Source organism: Vigna unguiculata, chromosome 3, assembly GCF_037176805.1.
Source record: "Vigna unguiculata cultivar grain cowpea cultivar isolate G323 ecotype 2 chromosome 3, ASM3717680v1, whole genome shotgun sequence".
NCBI classification, from domain to species: Eukaryota; Viridiplantae; Streptophyta; class Magnoliopsida; order Fabales; family Fabaceae; genus Vigna; species Vigna unguiculata.
In genome coordinates this window covers 4,168,211-4,183,075 of record NC_140794.1, presented here as the reverse complement: position 1 = coordinate 4,183,075, position 14,865 = coordinate 4,168,211, and the positions used below count along the sequence as shown (strand labels likewise).

At 30.5% G+C, this 14,865-nt stretch overlaps 2 protein-coding genes across 6 annotated transcripts; both read left to right on the top strand.

Moving 5' to 3' along the window:
* The first annotated feature begins 425 nt into the window (after positions 1-425).
* Positions 426-14,201, top strand: LOC114174979 (chromatin modification-like protein). Its single transcript, XM_085671346.1, is given in 8 exon segments — positions 426-429; positions 1,351-1,409; positions 2,690-2,727; positions 2,729-2,826; positions 2,829-2,857; positions 2,927-2,999; positions 13,602-13,723; positions 13,844-14,201. Coding segments are annotated over 8 exon segments (510 nt in total). The 3' UTR covers positions 13,931-14,201.
* On the top strand, positions 4,242-7,885 carry LOC114174978 (chitinase-like protein 1). 5 transcript variants are annotated; one of them, XM_028059715.2, is made up of 5 exons: positions 4,250-4,532; positions 4,979-5,059; positions 5,300-5,433; positions 6,171-6,580; positions 7,230-7,885. In XM_028059715.2, the coding sequence occupies exons 4-5, from the start codon at positions 6,351-6,353 to the stop codon at positions 7,642-7,644; spliced, it is 645 nt and encodes a 214-aa protein (XP_027915516.1). In that variant the 5' UTR covers positions 4,250-4,532; positions 4,979-5,059; positions 5,300-5,433; positions 6,171-6,350; the 3' UTR covers positions 7,645-7,885. The 5 variants fall into 5 exon arrangements, 3 of the variants coding, with proteins under 3 accessions (XP_027915515.1, XP_085527583.1, XP_027915516.1); XM_028059714.2 differs by lacking the exon at positions 4,979-5,059 and having other exon boundaries at positions 4,242-4,532; XR_003602790.2 differs by lacking the exons at positions 4,979-5,059; positions 6,171-6,580 and having other exon boundaries at positions 4,242-4,532.
* Positions 14,202-14,865: the final 664 nt, after the last annotated feature.

The following is a 14,865-nucleotide window of genomic DNA, read 5'->3' as shown; positions in this document are numbered from 1 at the left end:
CATCATAATTTTAAGCACTAAATTGATTGATGATAGATAACTTTAAGAACTATTTTACTAATGAACTTTAATTAGCTTTTAATTTTTGAAATTGATTTAATGGCTTCAAACCGCTTTCTAAAGAAGTTTCTTGCATTCATGTTACACAATGTAACGATGATATGGAAGACCAATTTTTTATGGACACCGATAAGTTGATATCTAACCAAATTTTACATCTATTTTGTATTTATTATTTTATTCTTCAATTTTTTTTTATATTAATACAAAAAATTCACTTTGTAATGACTAAAATATTCCTAAAATGGATCGTCAAGTGGTGCATTGGTGTTAAAGAACATATTTTTCATTTTTTATATTTCAAGGAAAATGAAATAAAATTTGTAAAAACGAAATGGAAGAAGTAAGACATCCTACGGATAAAAATGGGTGAGCTAGCTTAAGATTGGACACATATATTAGCATTGTGCGTTTTCTTTCTACACTCCATATTTTTAATGTGCACCTAGTGAGGGTTATGTTTTCTTGCACCTCCATATTTTCTTTTTTCACTCCCATACGTTTCAAAATACCAAAAATATCCCTATTGTACAATATGATAATGTTTTGCTTCAGACTCTGAAGAAGACCGAACAAGACAAAAATAATTTTGTCATTTACATTAAGGGTGTTTAAGTCATTTAAATTAGGGTATGGAGTGCAGGAAGAAAATAAGGGGTAAATAAAGAAATAGCACTTGGGTAAAAGACCAAATTATCGCATCATCCACTTTTATGTGGTTATGGATGGACTTAAAATAAAATGTTATATACAGTCTCGAAAATGTTTTTAAATTGTATAATTTAGAAATATATTTTTTATGAAAAGAGGTTTTTGAACTGTATAATTCCAAATATACTTTAAAATTGCATGCAATGCGTAATATTTTATTGATAAAATGCAAATATATATCAATACATATAGAAAGATATAAGTCTCAAATTAACAGTTTAAAAATCATTTGGTTGAAGGAAAGCTTCAAAAATATATTATAAATGAACTTGTTTATTAATATCAACCAGTACTAACTACTAATAAAATCAAACAAGTTTCTCAAAAAATAAAAAACCAGAAACTAATACAATGTCTTAGGGAATGCAAACATACTTTCATGTACTAAATCACATTAAATAAGAAAATGTTGGAATTAAAGTTTTCATTTTAATTACGACACCTGTCTTGTTTTTTACAAAGGTTTGCTCAATTAATTTAAATAATGAAGCCAATTTAATTTCAAACAAATTCTCATATTTCACTTTATTTACTCTATAAACTTCTTCTTTTCATTCTCATTCTCATTCTCATTCTCAGGGTTTTTACTTTCTTCAATTTCTTCACCCAGCGTTCGTGCCAAGCCAATTCATCAATTGGTAAGATTACGCCCTTCTCCTTCATTTTAGTTATAGTTTTTTGCCTTCAAATTACTCATTTCTGCTGCTACTGCTATTCGTGTTTTCTTCTTCTTCTTCTTGCTTATTTTGTTTGTTTTTCTTTTCTTTCTTTTACTTTTATTTATATTTTAAATCAATTCCCTTTTCTGCAAAATAAAGGGTAACCCTTACACTGGCCAATTAGACTTTGATTTTGGAGAAGTTGATCACACTTGTTATTGAGGTTTTCCACTATGACTGTGTGTTTTCTTTGCGATTCTTGTTGTAGTATAAAATTGTGGAGAATTTCGGTTGTTGTGATTGCAATTGCAGTCCAAAAACCTTGACGTTGTAGCGGAAATGGGATTTACAATGACGATCATATGCCATTGTTTCAAAACTTTGCATTTCAGGTAAAACCTTGAAAATAAATTGTGCAGTAATAATAATATGATACACCATGACAAATTCAACACCAATAATGCTTCCAAAAACTTGCCTATACACTACCACTTGGCTTCACAGGAGGTGGTTATTTGTTGTTGATATGTGTAATGATTGATACAGGTCAAATCATGACCCCATTTGGACTGTTAGAGCAAAATACATAATGTATACTTTTGGTTAGGTTAATCCCTTTGTCCAATGGAATCAGTTTCCCATATTTTAGATAATACATCCTCCTTTCTGGTCAAACAAAACTGGGAAGAGCTTGTAGTTCGTTGTATGTGTCCGTTACAATTTATCCTACAGTGCATGCCATTGTAGGATTTAATTATTTTGGTTCAATTTTCTTTCTTGGCTTTGATCGTAACTGCTATGGGGTTGGCTTTTACCAACCTTATTTTGAGATGGTATAATGAGTTCTGCACTTATAAAAAAAGTGATGAATATTATTCCAGTTGGTGAAACTCATAGAACAGTGAATATGATGTGTGCCAATTTGTCATTCTCAAAATGTATGCCAGATTGCAAGAAATGGAGTGAAAAAATTCAAAATTCCTCAGTTCAAGATGTGCTCTGCCGGTTCTGCCATATTGCCAAATTGCAAGCAATGGAGTGAACAAATTGCAAATTCCTCAGTTTAACATGTGCTTAGCCACATAATTAAGAAATTAACAACTAACAAGCTTGAAATATTAATAACTTGTTCATGCTATCCTGCTACACTACGTCAATGCACAAGGTGCAATGTCATGATGATTGTCACTGTCCAACTGCCTTTTTGTTGTTATGAATTATGTTCTCTTTCCAACCTTTTTTTTTTCTATTTGTTGCAGTTTCAATATGAGATATTCCTATCTTCATGTAATCTGTGTTGATCAGCATACAAAGACACAAATGAGCAGTGGTGGAAGAGTTGGTAAACCCAAAGAGGAGGAACAAGATGGCATGTCCGTCCACTCTCCTTGCAAACCTCCCCTTCCTCTGCTTCCTCTCTACCTAAGGTTTCTGTCTCTCTATCTCTCTTTGAAATTTGAATTTGGTTTGGAATTGACATCTAGTTATGGTGACAGGAGCAATCACAGGTTGAATTGGAGCTGAGATTGTTGGAAGCTCTTGAGATTTACCCTCCAATGAGGCTACAAGGTAATACACACGCATGTACACATACATGCACACATACACACACACACATAATTCTTTGAGGATTGTGGATGATTTTTGATGTAACAATTTTGGTATTGATTAGTGAAAAGGAAAAAAATGTTTTGCTTTTCCAAAAGTAAATGTGGTTGCAAAATTGTGTTATTAAACGAGTTTAATGACTATGGACTGTTAGTATAAATGTTTTACACCGTCTGCCAACCAATCATAAATCATTGTTGGTATGGCTTTTAAGGTAGTTATTGTAAAAGTCAACAAACTTACCATACATGGTGGTTTGTCAATTGAATGATAGTGTAAATATGCTTTACATTATCAGTACATACCCTATTTTCTCTAATTAAATCTGAAAGTGGATGTAAAATACAATTTGTTGTTTTGAACTGGAAAAATACTTATCCATAATTAGTAATGTTGTCTGACTAGAAAGAAAACAATTGTAGTTGCAACGTTAATAGATGTTTGATGTCTACACTTTCGTGTACCCAATTGAAGGTGGTATTTTAGAGTTTGTGGACTATAATACCTACCAACTGCCAAATCATGGAATTTGGCATTATGTCATTTCCTAGTAAGTGGGATTTTAGTTGAATTGTTTTTTCCTTTGGGGAGAGGGTCATTTTCTCAATTTGAGCCCTTATAAATGATTCCTAAAATTGATTAAGATATATTTTGGTACATGTAGTTTTTACAAGAACTGCAAAAGTTGCAATTTGGTTACAGAAATTTCAGTTTATCTAAATAACAGATTCTTGAGATCAAGGGTGATGGCCTTATTTAATATACTTAAACTCCATAGTATGATGGACTTGTCTCAATAATTTTCCTCTTTTTATGATGAAAGAGTTTATATATACACAAGTTTTAAGCTTGATGACTCAGGAGCAAAAAATATATAAAAATGCATTATCTTAACAAGTGTTCTTTTTGGGAAAATTTGTTGGTACTTTATCGTTATAAATATGTAAAAGCTCAAATGTTAATTTCAACATAACGCAACAAATTACTCAAATTATTAAATAAAAACACTTTTAGTTAATAGAATTAGTCAATCACGGTCTTTAAATCAACTAACAATTAAATCTAAAATATATGAAAACAAACACATCTGGAAGTTACCCTTATACCCATATTTAATTTTTCGACATCTGTCCAATTTTTTGGTTTTTTTGTCATTCTAATCTTTTAACTTTTTTAACATTTACGCTACCCTTCCCACTCATCATTTAGGTTTTGTGGCTTACGAGGATGACTTTTGAATTTCAAAGTTCTTTCATATTCTCTCCTTCTTATACAACCTTTCGTCTTCTCTCCCCCTAAACACCATTTCTGCTCCTCCTCCCTCCTAAATATCCTTTCTGCTCCTCCTCCATTTTTCGGTTCCAAGAAAAAAAAAACGATTTAGTTGTTTTGGTTGATGTATGTTGCTTTCACTTTGGTTGATTGTATCGGATGACGACAGGGACGAGCTCGGGCTCCGGTGATGGCGCTGGCTCCAAGTTTTCGTGTAAAAGGGTATGCCTTTTTTTTTTGTTAGTACCATTTGTGTGTTCTAGAGTTTTCTTATTTTTATTATTTCTTCATTTTTTAGTTTGATTTGAATAATTTTTGTTCTGCAACCAAACATGTTCCGATGTTGTTGGGATTATGCGTGTTCTTGGAATTTGATGGTGATTTTTCTCTTTAGGGTTTTTCATTTTCTTCTTCCTCTTTGATTTCTTCTTTTCAAAGCTTTTAGGAGAGATCTAAGGTTTTTAAAGATCAAGACGAAGCCCTCAATCAAAAAAGATGAAAAAAGTTTAATTTTTATTATTTCTTCATTTTTTTAGTTTGATTTTAATCATTTTTGTTCTACGAGCCAACGTGTTCCGATGTTGCTAGGATTGTGTGTGTTCTTGGAATTTGATGGGGGGTTTTCATTTTCTTCTTCCTCTTTGATTTCTTCTTTTCAAAACTTTTAGGAACCTTGTTGAAGAGAAGGTCGAAGGTTTTGAAGGTTTTTGAAGATCAAGACGAAGTTCTCATGAAAAAGACAAAAAAGGGTTAATTTTTATCATTTTTTCATATTTTTTGAGTTTGATTTTAATCATTTTTGTCTGTAAGCCAACCCGTTTCGATGTTGGTTTGTCTGTTCTTGGAATCTTGGTGGTTGTTTTTCACTTTAGGATTATTTATACGAGGATAAAGTATATTTTGTGTGGATGAAAATTTTGCACCTTAAATAGACTTTAAAAAACAAGCCCAACTATATTTTTAAGATTGAAGTTCCTTTGTGTATGCAGGACAAATGGAGTTCATTACTAGAAACCTTGAGACAATTAACTACTTTGACTTTGGACATTGAGGAGAGCCGCTAAGAATTTCCCCCTCTAAATGTTCTTGGAAGTGGTGATTTGAGCCTGTCTACCAGATTTAGGTACCAAATCTTACGTCATATGCTTTGATTGTTGTGGGTCTGTTTATAATCATATAATATAGCCAAATATGCTTGCTTAGATATATTTGAACTCCTTCAAGTTGTATTTCTGGATACACCTTTTTTATTCCTTTATTTCGAGTGCACGAAGATAATGCGGTGGTGGATGATAACAGCCATGGTTTGGACGAACCTCAAATTCAACATTTGCTGCAATTTGCAGAGGATATCAGAAAAGACTACCCTAATGAAGATTGACTACATTTTATTGCTCTCACTCATGATAAAAATATCTTTTGTTTATTAGCATATACCCTTTAAATTTGGTTATATATTTGTTTTCTTAGAAGAGAAACTAACTGGACTAATTGGAGCCATTAACAAACCAGGTTGCACCGTAGAACATCACTATGGTAGTTTCTTTCTAATATGAATAAAAGGTGATTTTAGTTTTTCAATTTGAAATCATCATGCGTGTATTTGCTTTCGTCATATGTTGTTAATGTTTATTCACAAAATGAAGTGGAGCTTTAGAAACATAGTTTGTGTACAGGTGCTGATTTGCTCCCATGAATGTTGACAATGTTTATGTTGTAATTTCAAAAGGGATCAATTGTTTATCTTTTCTCTTTATTGGTATTTTCAAGAGTCTAATTTGTGATTTTGCTTAAATATGTTTTCTTTATATTTAACTTTAAAAGTTGTATTGTATCTTCTATTCTTATTATCTGATGAAGGGGAGAAAGATTTCATGAAGGAAGAAAGCACTTGATTGTTGGGAGCATTCCAGAATCATGTTGTGATTCATGACCCTAGATAGCTATAGAACACTTATAAAAGAAACATGTGTTTGAGAGGTTGAATGGAGCAATGAGAGAGAATAACTCACTCTTCCAAAGCCACAGCACTCAGCAACAATGGTAGCAGGAATGGCAGGGATGAGAATGGAAAGCTTGGTGCCAAGAATAACTTCTTGCAAGTTGAGAAGCACGTTTCGGAGAGTGGCACAGGGAACCTTGGAAACAAGAGTTCGATCAGACTTCTTGCGAAGTGAGTTTGAGGACTTGCTGTGTGCAGTGCGGCCATGTCTCATTTCCCTGGTCAAAACCTTCGGATTCCCGTTCTCCAGTAGCCATGGTTCATGTTGGTGAGAACCCATTTTTGTTACCTGCGTGAGGTTTTAGCTAGAACAAACACAAGGACACAGGGAGTGCAAAATGTGATGCAACAAGCCTTTCCTTTTTACTGCACAAACCCCAAAACTGGTATCTTCTTGCGGTTCGTATAGATAGCTACGTGTGCATGTATTTTTGTTGGTGAAACAGAAGAAGCTAAGGGTGTATTTATAATGAACCTTTTGAAATCTATGTGGGAACCTTCCTTGAAGTTTCCCTTGCTTTTGTTATATAGGATTATCTAATAATTCCTCTTAAGTGTCATTCAGACATAACAGTCATATGAATGACATTTTAGTAATGGTGCCTTAGATATCTTAATAGGTGGGTGAATCTAAGTATGTATTTGAAACCAATACAATCATAAGCTTGATTCCTTACCTTTATTGTTCTGATATACCAGTTCTGTTTGGTCTGAATAGGTAGATATTTGGCCATCTCATCAAATTAAGCAGCATCTAAGGCTACTTGTATTTTATGAAGGCAGTTCTGGTTATATTTTATTGGAGCATTTTTTATTTGAAAGTTGAAACATATAAATAGTAAAGATTCATTAGGTTTTATCACCATCACTGTGATTGTTGAATGTGGAGGTTATACTTAATGACATGATGAATTCAGGAACTACAACTACGGTGTTGTTGGAGAAGCTTTGAAGGTGGATCTTCTAAGCCATCCTGAATACATAGAGCAGAATGCAACCCTTGCTTTCCAGGCTGCAATATGGAGATGGATGACACCAATAAAGAAGTATCAACCCTATGCTCATGATGCCTTCGTTGGCAACTGGAAGCCTACCAAGAATGACACTATGGAGAATTGCGTTCCTGGTTTTGGCACTACAATGAACATTCTCTATGGGGATGGTGTTTGTGGTCAAGGTGATGTGGACACCATGAACAATATCGTTTCCCATTACATGTACTATCTTGATCTTCTTGGAGTTGGTAGAGAAGAGGCTGGACCCCATGAATTACTTACATACGTTGAGCAAGTTCCTTTCAATCCATCTTCCAAAGCTGTCTCATCAACTTAGATTACATTTATTAGCATACGATGATATTGTTGTGTCAATCCCTTTTAAAGTGTAAGTTAATAAGGGTTCTTTAAATTATTGGTATGCTACAATTTTGAACTATGGCACTGTGCGGATTTTGTCGTGGAAAAATTGTATCTGGTATATATGTACGTTGTGGGGGCATTTTGTCGATATCATTATTACATATACATTCCTTGGTTGCAATGTAAATTTGAATATCTTCATTTCTTTGAAGTCATATTGGTCTTCATTAGTGGCTAACCATATATGTTATGTATGCCACTTATTTAAAATTACAAGTAAATAAAACTATTGGGCATCCGTTAATCTATTTGTGTGTAATTTAATTTAATTACGCTTAGTTACTCTTTAAGTTTCATTATTCATTTATTTTATTTTATATGGTTCTTAAATTTTTTAGTATGATTTTTCATCCAATTAGCACGAAAACTATTAACTAATAAACATTAACAATTTTAACTTGAGTTTAACGTAATTTTTTAAGTTGAGAAACTTGGTTTTAAGTTTTTTTTTTTTTAATTAAAGAACTTGATTGAACTTTTGTTAATAAAAACATAGTGAAAAATAAGTCTAAAGAATACTTGAAAGTTAAAAAATATAATATAATATTCATTTAATTTGTGGGATTTACTTTCACGTGAACTTTGTTATAATCATAGTTTTTTTTAAAACATCAATCGAGTTTCATAGCTTTTATAAAAGTGAATTCAAGGAATAAGGTTCACATTTTGAACCAATTAAAAAGATTAAAAAAACGTACATGTGTTTCTATTTATAAATTTTGACATTAATTTCATATTATTTTTATTTTTTACGGGACCATATTTTAATTATGTGCATATTTTTTATATGATCATATTATTATTTGAATTAATATGAGCAGACAGTAGTAATAACATTATTATTATTGAGATTATTATTATTATTATTAGTAGTAGTAGTAATGTTATAGTACTATTATCTTTGATTTTATATATCAATATATTTTAATATCTTTGTATGTGTTTGTCGATATTTACATGTGTTTCTACTTATAAATTTTAACATTAATTTCATGTTATTTTTATTTTCTACGGGACCATATCTCGATTATGTGCATATTTTTTATATTATCATATTATTATTTGAATTAATATGAGCAATAGTAGTAGTAACATTATTATTATTGAGATTATTATTAGTAGTAGTAGTAATGTTAGTACTATTATCTTTGATTTTATATATCAATATATTTAATATTTTTGTATATGTTGTCGATATATGTGTTTTTATTTATAAATTTTAATATTAATTTCATGTTATTTTTATTTTTTACATGACCATATCCGTGCGTACACATTTTATTTTAATATATAATACAAGGATCTATATATTTACATGTGTTTCTCTTTAAAAATTTTAACATCAATTTCATGTTGTATTTATTTGGTACGAGACCATATTATATACTATGTTTGCGTTCTACCTTAACAACAACATGTGTATATGCATTTTATTTTAATATAATATACATGTATTTATTTCTACATGTGTTTTTATTTAAAAATTTGAACATCAATTTCATGTTGTATTTATTTTGTACAGGACATTATTATACAATATACCTACATTTTATTTTAACAACGACCGTGCATATATATTTTATTTTAATATAGTATATAACTCAAAAGTATAATTTAAACTTTAATCATGTAACTTTATTATGCATTACTAATTAATTATCAATTTTATGATTTAAAATAAATAAAATCATATTTAATTATTATTTTTTAATTTTATTATTATTAATATAATCTATTATTATTATTATTATTAATATAACAATAATTATATTAATTATATAATAGTAAAATATAATTATATAAATGAATTATTTATTCAAATACAATAATAATTATATTAATTTTTTTTAGCCAAATAAAAAAAAGAAAAAAACCGTGCGTAAGCACGGGTCTCATACTAGTATTATCAAATAATAATCTTTTACAACAAAAATTCACATGTACTGTTGATATTAGACTCTTTAAATGTTCTACTTCTTCTCCCACTTGTTTATAAACTTAAAATATATTATTGAACAGGTAAAATTGATTGGAAAAAAAAAATACACATGAAAAGGATGGAAAAAATGTTTCATACATTATAAGTTTGTGTTTGGATTGAAGAGCATATTTAAAAGAATTGATTTGAACAAGTTTGAGAAGAAAGAGATGTAGATGAGATTGTTTGTATTAAAAGAAAGATAATAAAAAATGAGAAAAAAATTTATGAGTGATGTGATTAATTTAATAAATTAAAAAATATTTTAATTGATAAAATTGTACTATTTATAATTTTATTTTAGTATTTAAAATGTAATTTAAAATAAAATATTGTTAGTATAAATTATGTTATAATACAGCATGAGTTATTATTTAAAATAAAAAAAATTATGATTGATGAAATTATTGAAAACAAAACATAATAATAATAATAATTATTATTATTACAAAATAAATAACTTTTATTTTATTTATTATTTTTATTGTTTATTTCATATAATAATAAAATATATTTATAAGTTTTTAATTATTATATCCTAGATTTTAATTTAAAAATGTATATAATAAAATGAATTTAAAATTTAGTAATTAGATTAAATTTATTGAATAGTACTTTCCTTCAAATCTTTTCAACAATGCAGAGAAAATTTAAAAGGTGGATAAATTATGATTTTCAGTATTTTAATATTATTTTTTATTAAAATTCACATTTTCATTTCATTTCTTTCCTTACAAACAATACATACTGTCCGAAATAAACAATGAAATAGCAAAATAACTAAAAATAACTAATGTTGCTCTTTAAACATGAAAAAAAAATAAAGAATCAGAAAAATCAAGAGGATAAAAAAATAGTGAGAGCTACACCTGGCATTCATCTAACGTCAATACAAAAAATACAACTTAAAAGTTATAAAAAAAAATTACAACAAACTTGGGTGAATTTGTAATTTAAAGTAGTTAAGTTTCTAATTCACAGTCCGATTAAAATTTCAACTCTAAACCCACCATGTGACTTGCAAATTTATTTTTATTGAAACACAAATAAATATATATAAATCACAACCCAAATTCAACCAAAAAACAAAAGACATATAGATAGATACTGGAGCATTCGAGAAACCAAAACGACGTCGTAGAAAACAGATCCGTCTAGCTAAAGGTGCGTTAACACTTGCAAATATCCGTCTAGTGTAAACACAGGCGCTATCGCGCCTGTGTGTATGCATCTTTTAAACTTAAATGTTATTAAGTTAATATATAAGCTAAAATTATAATATTAGTAGATGATAATATTGTAATGTTATTAAGTTAATATATAAACTAAAATTATATTTATTAAAAATAAAGTGAAGTATATCAGAACAGATGAAAAAATAACCATTGATAAATAAAGAAGAAGAAAAGAAGCATAGATAGCCGATTTTATAAAAAACTTGTAAAAGTAATGGTCAATTTTAAAAAATTTAATAAATTATTATATTTAAAGGGTAAACTTGGTATTTTGAAATGTGGACACAAAAAGGAGAATCCCCTTTATATATTGTTATAGATACTGGAGCATTCGAGAAACCAAAACGACGTCGTAGAAAACAGATCCGTCTAGCTAAAGGTGCGTTAACACTTGCAAATATCTCGTGTTCTTTTTCCTTCCTCTTCGCCCTAATTACCACGCCTTCTCTCTATATATCCATCAACTTCCTCTATCTTCTTCTCTAATCTTCCAAATTTCCCCCTTTTCCCCCTTCTCTTCTATTCGTATTTTTCTGTCTGCAAGTCAATTCTTTTCGCTTACGGTGAGTTTATCACCTTTCTTTATGTTTATTGTTCTATTTCTGCAAAGCTTTGTTCAATTAGGTTTTGTAACTGCCAACTTCTGTCACTGCCGGTTCCTTTAGTCGTTCAGTTTTTCTTCCCTTATGGCTTCTTTGCGCTCTAGATGCTTGCTGAATTATTATTTTTTTCAATCTTAAATGATTAACTTGTATTCTAAACAAGTAGCGCCCCATGTGTTTGCTCAAATGTTTTTCTTCTCCTTTCTTCTTATTCAATATGTTTTTTCTTTGATTTAGGACTTCATTATCTTGGTTTCTTCACCTCGGTTTATTTCATTTCCCAATGTCCGTCCACTCTCCTTGCAAACCTCCCCCTTCCTCTGCTTCCTCTCTAACTAAGGTTTCTGTCTCTCTATCTCTCTTTGAAATTTGAATTTGGTTTGGAATTGACATCTGGTTATGGTGACAGGAGCAATCACAGGTTGAATTGGAGCTGAGATTGTTGGAAGCTCTTGAGATTTACCCTCCAATGAGGCTACAAGGTAATACACACGCATGTACACATACATGCACACACACATAATTCTTTGAGGATTGTGGATGATTTTTGTTGTAACAATTTTGGTATTGATTAGTGAAAAGGAAAAAAATGTTTTGCTTTTCCAAAAGTAAATGTGGGTGCAAAATTGTGTTATTAAACGAGTTTAATGACTATGGACTGTTAGTATAAATGTTTTACACCGTCTGCCAACCAATCATAAATCATTGTTGGTATGGCTTTTAAGGTAGTTATTGTAAAAGTCAACAAACTTACAATACATGGTGGTTTGTCAATTGAATGATAGTGTAAATATGCTTTACATTATCAATACATAGCCTATTTTCTCTAATTAAATCTGAAAGTGGATGTAAAATACAATTTGTTGTTTTGAACTGGAAAAATACTTATGCATAATTAGTAATGTTGTCTGACTAGAAAGAAAACAATTGCAGTTGCAACATTAATAGATGTTTGATGTCTACACTTTCGTGTAACCAATTGAAGTTGGTATTTTACAGTTTGTGGACTATAGTACCTACCAACTGCCAAATCATGGAATTTGGCATTATGTCATTTCCTAGTAAGTGGGATTTTAGTTGAATTGTTTTTTCCTTTGGGGAGAGGGTCATTTTCTCAATTTGAGCCCTTATAAATGATTCCTAAAATTGATTAAGATATATTTTGGTACATATAGTTTTTACAAGAACTGCAAAAGTTGCAATTTGGTTACAGAAATTTCAGTTTGTCTACATAACAGATTCCTGAGATCAAGGGTGATGGCCTTATTTTTTATTCAGCAAAAATCTGTAGCCTGTGACTTTATTTTAAACAATAAAAATTTATTTCAGTGATATTACAACTTCTAACTGTCTTTCTGTGTTGTTCCAGGCTAAGATACTTATGTATTTGTTTTAATTATAGAATGCATATATTTGGAACGCCTGATAATTGATTTACAATATATTTTAATATACATGAAATCCTTTTTAATAAAGCTGATACTAGTTTTAAATTAAATAATGAGTGATATCTGTATCTTAAGCATGGTTCCTTTACTAAGACATTTATTATCTCCAAAGGGGATCGCAAAGAAAAGATGCTTTTTGTTAATAGAAGTGAGGCCAAGGTATATTGCATTAAGCTCCGTGGTGGTACTGTTTACTTTGACATTTGTAATTGAGAAAATGTAAAATTTTGTCCGTTTCTGCAGTAAGTGATATCTAGTTAGATTTGAACAGTATGTAATATGGTTAAAAATAAATTATTTACTAGCATTGATTGAGAAAAAACTTTTGTCAAGTATTTGCACTAAACTTTCAAGTAAACAGTAAGTATTTGTAGCGATAACTGAATTGCACTTGCTTGAGTTTCATTTATGAACCCATTATATGTAATTGCTGCTTGATTAGCTGTTGTTTGATACTTTGCATTTCTTATTTTTATCAAGGTTTAAGCTAAGATGGGTCTAGGATGTGCTCTTTATCCTTATATAGTATTCCCTTGTTAAATAGTTAAGTCTAGTTGGATCAAGATTCATCAAATTTAATGCTTACAATTAATGTTGCTTTCACGAAGGAGTACATCGCCACTTTGTCCTTTATGGTCTGATGGAATTTCTAAAGAGGAAGTTTGACAGAAACTTTTCTGCTGAGGAGGTTCTTCAATTGTTGGATCGATTCTACAACGTAGAAATGCTGGTACGTTATCATTAAGTTGTGGTTCTTCCCATTCATCTTGCTACCCCACAAATAAGATGTGGGCTTGTGGTATGGATTTTGAGAGCTCATCAAATGTAGTGGTTTATCTTTCTTCCTCAGAAAACAGATGATGATGAGATTGATTTGCTTACTCACGAAGAAGAATTTTGCTTGCCTCAGAGTTACTTTGTGAAGGAAGAACCTTGAACAACAACTTTTGGAGTATACACATTTTTTTCTTCAACCATTGTTCATCTTTAGATATGTACAGCTGATTATCTATTCCTTTTCCTACTTCCCGTTTTTGGGATATTATGTTCACGTAGACCCGTTAAGTGGAGCTTCTTATCGCGTGTCTGTTAAGTTCCACCGGTAGTTCCGGGAACTCTGATCCAGTTGGATACCTTCTGTCATAATGTATTTAGCTAGCTAGACTCATTTGGATATAATGCATTTAGACTCGAGAACATTAGATCCACCGAGCAACCTTAATCTGTTTATTTTTTTCAAATCCTCCTGCTAAATCATACCAATGACAGAGATAAGGAAAATGTAGTGGAAAGTGTACAAGTTGATTGATTGAATAAATAGATAGAAAAGTACTGTTGCAGAAAATTCTTACCTGTAAATTGAAATAATTTGACGGAAGGATTTAAGTGTATGTTTAAAGCAAAAGTGTGAGGAGGGGGTTTTGGTTTTAGAGTCACCCTGATGTGAGCATAAAGTGTGAGTTGCTTTGAGTTTTTTAAAGTTCTTTCATCGAAACAAATGTGAGCATAAGGTACTTTACAATAGTGTGATAGTAGGGATAAAAACTCACATATTCCAATATAAGAAGCAATTCATGAGTTGATTCCATTGAAAATGCTCCAACACGACACCACCTTTGATGCAAGACTTGTTCCTCTGACCACAACCTTAACATTTAGAATTGCTTCTACCAGTTTAAGCACTTTCCCCTTCTCTACCATACCATATTCTTCCTTTTAGGATATTGAAAATTTGCATATACTTAGTTTTCCTTCAATGTGTTGACGTAAGTAATTGATCATCAAAAACAATTTCTGGAATGGGGAGTTATAAAAATTGGCATGGTTAAACAATAACTTGGGGCCATAGTTGGTTCTATTTGTTTATTAAGT

Excerpts from the sequence above, each read along its gene's own strand:
- LOC114174978 (XM_028059714.2), top strand. The coding sequence starts at position 6,351 with ATGGTAGCAGGAATGGCAGGGATGAGAATGGAAAGCTTGGTGCCAAGA. Across the intron at positions 6,581-7,229 it reads AGTAGCCATGGTTCATGTTG|GAACTACAACTACGGTGTTG; the intron begins GTGAGAACCCAT and ends TGATGAATTCAG.